The 1,739-nt window shown below is 41.8% G+C and overlaps 1 protein-coding gene across 1 annotated transcript in view; it reads right to left on the bottom strand.

Moving 5' to 3' along the window:
• The window catches only part of LOC104507946 (chromosome unknown open reading frame, human C14orf166), a gene marked incomplete at its 5' end in the record, with an annotated part of 10,237 nt that extends 8,599 nt beyond the window's left edge, over nt 1-1,638 (bottom strand). The window contains 2 exons of the mRNA XM_010149394.1: nt 321-407; nt 1,539-1,638. Coding sequence (XP_010147696.1) covers nt 321-407; nt 1,539-1,638 — 187 coding nt within the window. The remainder of the gene's footprint in view (nt 1-320; nt 408-1,538) is intronic.
• Nucleotides 1,639-1,739: the final 101 nt, after the last annotated feature.

The raw sequence follows: 1,739 nt of genomic DNA, 5'->3' as shown, positions 1-1,739 counted from the left end.
CAGTTCCTCCTTCCTTTAACAGGAATGCAGACAAGTGCAAACAACTCAAAGTAACTCCCAAAACACTGTTCGTGGAGAGGCAGTTTGAGCCAGGAGTAAAAGAATACATAAACCCTGCATTCCTAAAGCTTTAAATGGGCCTTTAAAAGGTTGTATTTTATACATTACATATAACTTTATATAAGATATACATATAATAAATATATATATAACTGTATCACAGTACTGTAACAACTTAAAATCTGAGGAACACCACACAGGGCACGGAACACACACACACACGTGCGACGCACCCACACAGCGGGTTGCTGCACACTTACCATCCAAGTTGATCAGGGGTTCTGCATTTTTTGCTGTATTGTCAGTATTTTTAGCACCATCAGGGGTAGAATCCTTGTACTTATCAGCTGTTAAATTCAGAAGCAAAGATGAACACCGTTAGAGCTAATGACAAGTTTAGAGCCAAGCTGTAGCTCGTGATAGCTGTGGGTTTGGGGTGTGGTAATCACCCAAGAACCTTCTGGGCTTCTATGGTGATGTTTTGGAGCTCCCTGCCAAGGTCCCCAAAGGCTACTCATCAGCAGAGAGCTTATGTGCTACCCAGAGCAGCATCAGAGCACACTCCACACTTACACGGGGCATTATGCTACTGATTAAGGCTCTTCCTGCAGTCTTCATCCCAAAAGGCAGAACACCCTCCACCTCACACTTCTACTGCTTTTAAAATCCATCACTTCAGGTAGCACAGGCCCTCTGCAGAGTAAGTAGGGCTCAAGAACTACAGACTGAAGTAGGTTTTGAACAGTAAGCAAAACATTTCCAGTGCAGGCTATGTTTTATAGACTGCAGCACTCATCTACAAGCCCCACTGAAGTTTTTCAAGCCTTCTGAGGACAGGACCTCCTGGCTTCTCAATCTTCACGTAACCGACTTCCTCCACCATGAGGGACTGAGAACCAGCTCTACAGATTCCAAGTATTTATACCCCATCCTTGTCTTGGGCAGAGCTCGGTAATGGAAAACAGTATTTTGGCTATTTTGATGTTTGCCACCAGTAATTACATTTGTACCTGCAGTTTCACTGTAAGGAAATGAAATTGCTGCTGACTGTTGAGATCTAACTCGACTTTTTTCATAACCTTGCCCTAGTTCCCAAGGGTTTGGGATCTACTCCCTGTGAAAAAAAGGTCTAAGAATAACTTATTTGCATAAATGTAGTACTGAAGAAAATGCATTTAATACACTTCAGAGTAAGTTCTCATAAAGGCAATCCCACAGGGGGAAGGGTATAAATATATACAATGGGGTTTGCTGTATCCAGAAATAAAGTAATAAATGCAAGTATGCTGCTGCCCCGTCCCCTGGGAGCTGAGCTGGAGAGAAACAGTTCCCATATGAATACAGTGCAAAATCAAGTGGACAGAACTGTAATTTTTACTAAGATATACTTTTGACTGTCTCAATTTGAAAAATACCTCATAAAATTAAATATAAACACACGTTTCCCTATCATTTGGAAATATTAAATTCACCCATACCATTATCTCCATACTCGAGCCTAACTGCTAAGCCAAGAAGCCAGTCCACCGTTTCTTGTCGCTCTTGTATTTTGAAAGGGCAGTTGACATCTTTCATATACTGCAGAGCAGAAAGAGGAGAACACAAACAGATGTTACCGACCTGCATGAATTAGCCAGGAGCACAGAACTGTTTTGTAAAGTCATAGAATCACGGAATGG

The sequence above is a fragment of the Eurypyga helias genome, unplaced genomic scaffold (genome assembly GCF_000690775.1).
Source record: "Eurypyga helias isolate BGI_N326 unplaced genomic scaffold, ASM69077v1 scaffold19213, whole genome shotgun sequence".
NCBI classification, from domain to species: Eukaryota; Metazoa; Chordata; class Aves; order Eurypygiformes; family Eurypygidae; genus Eurypyga; species Eurypyga helias.
Note: the sequence above shows the minus strand (reverse complement) of the source record. Positions and strands in the feature narration are given on the sequence as shown.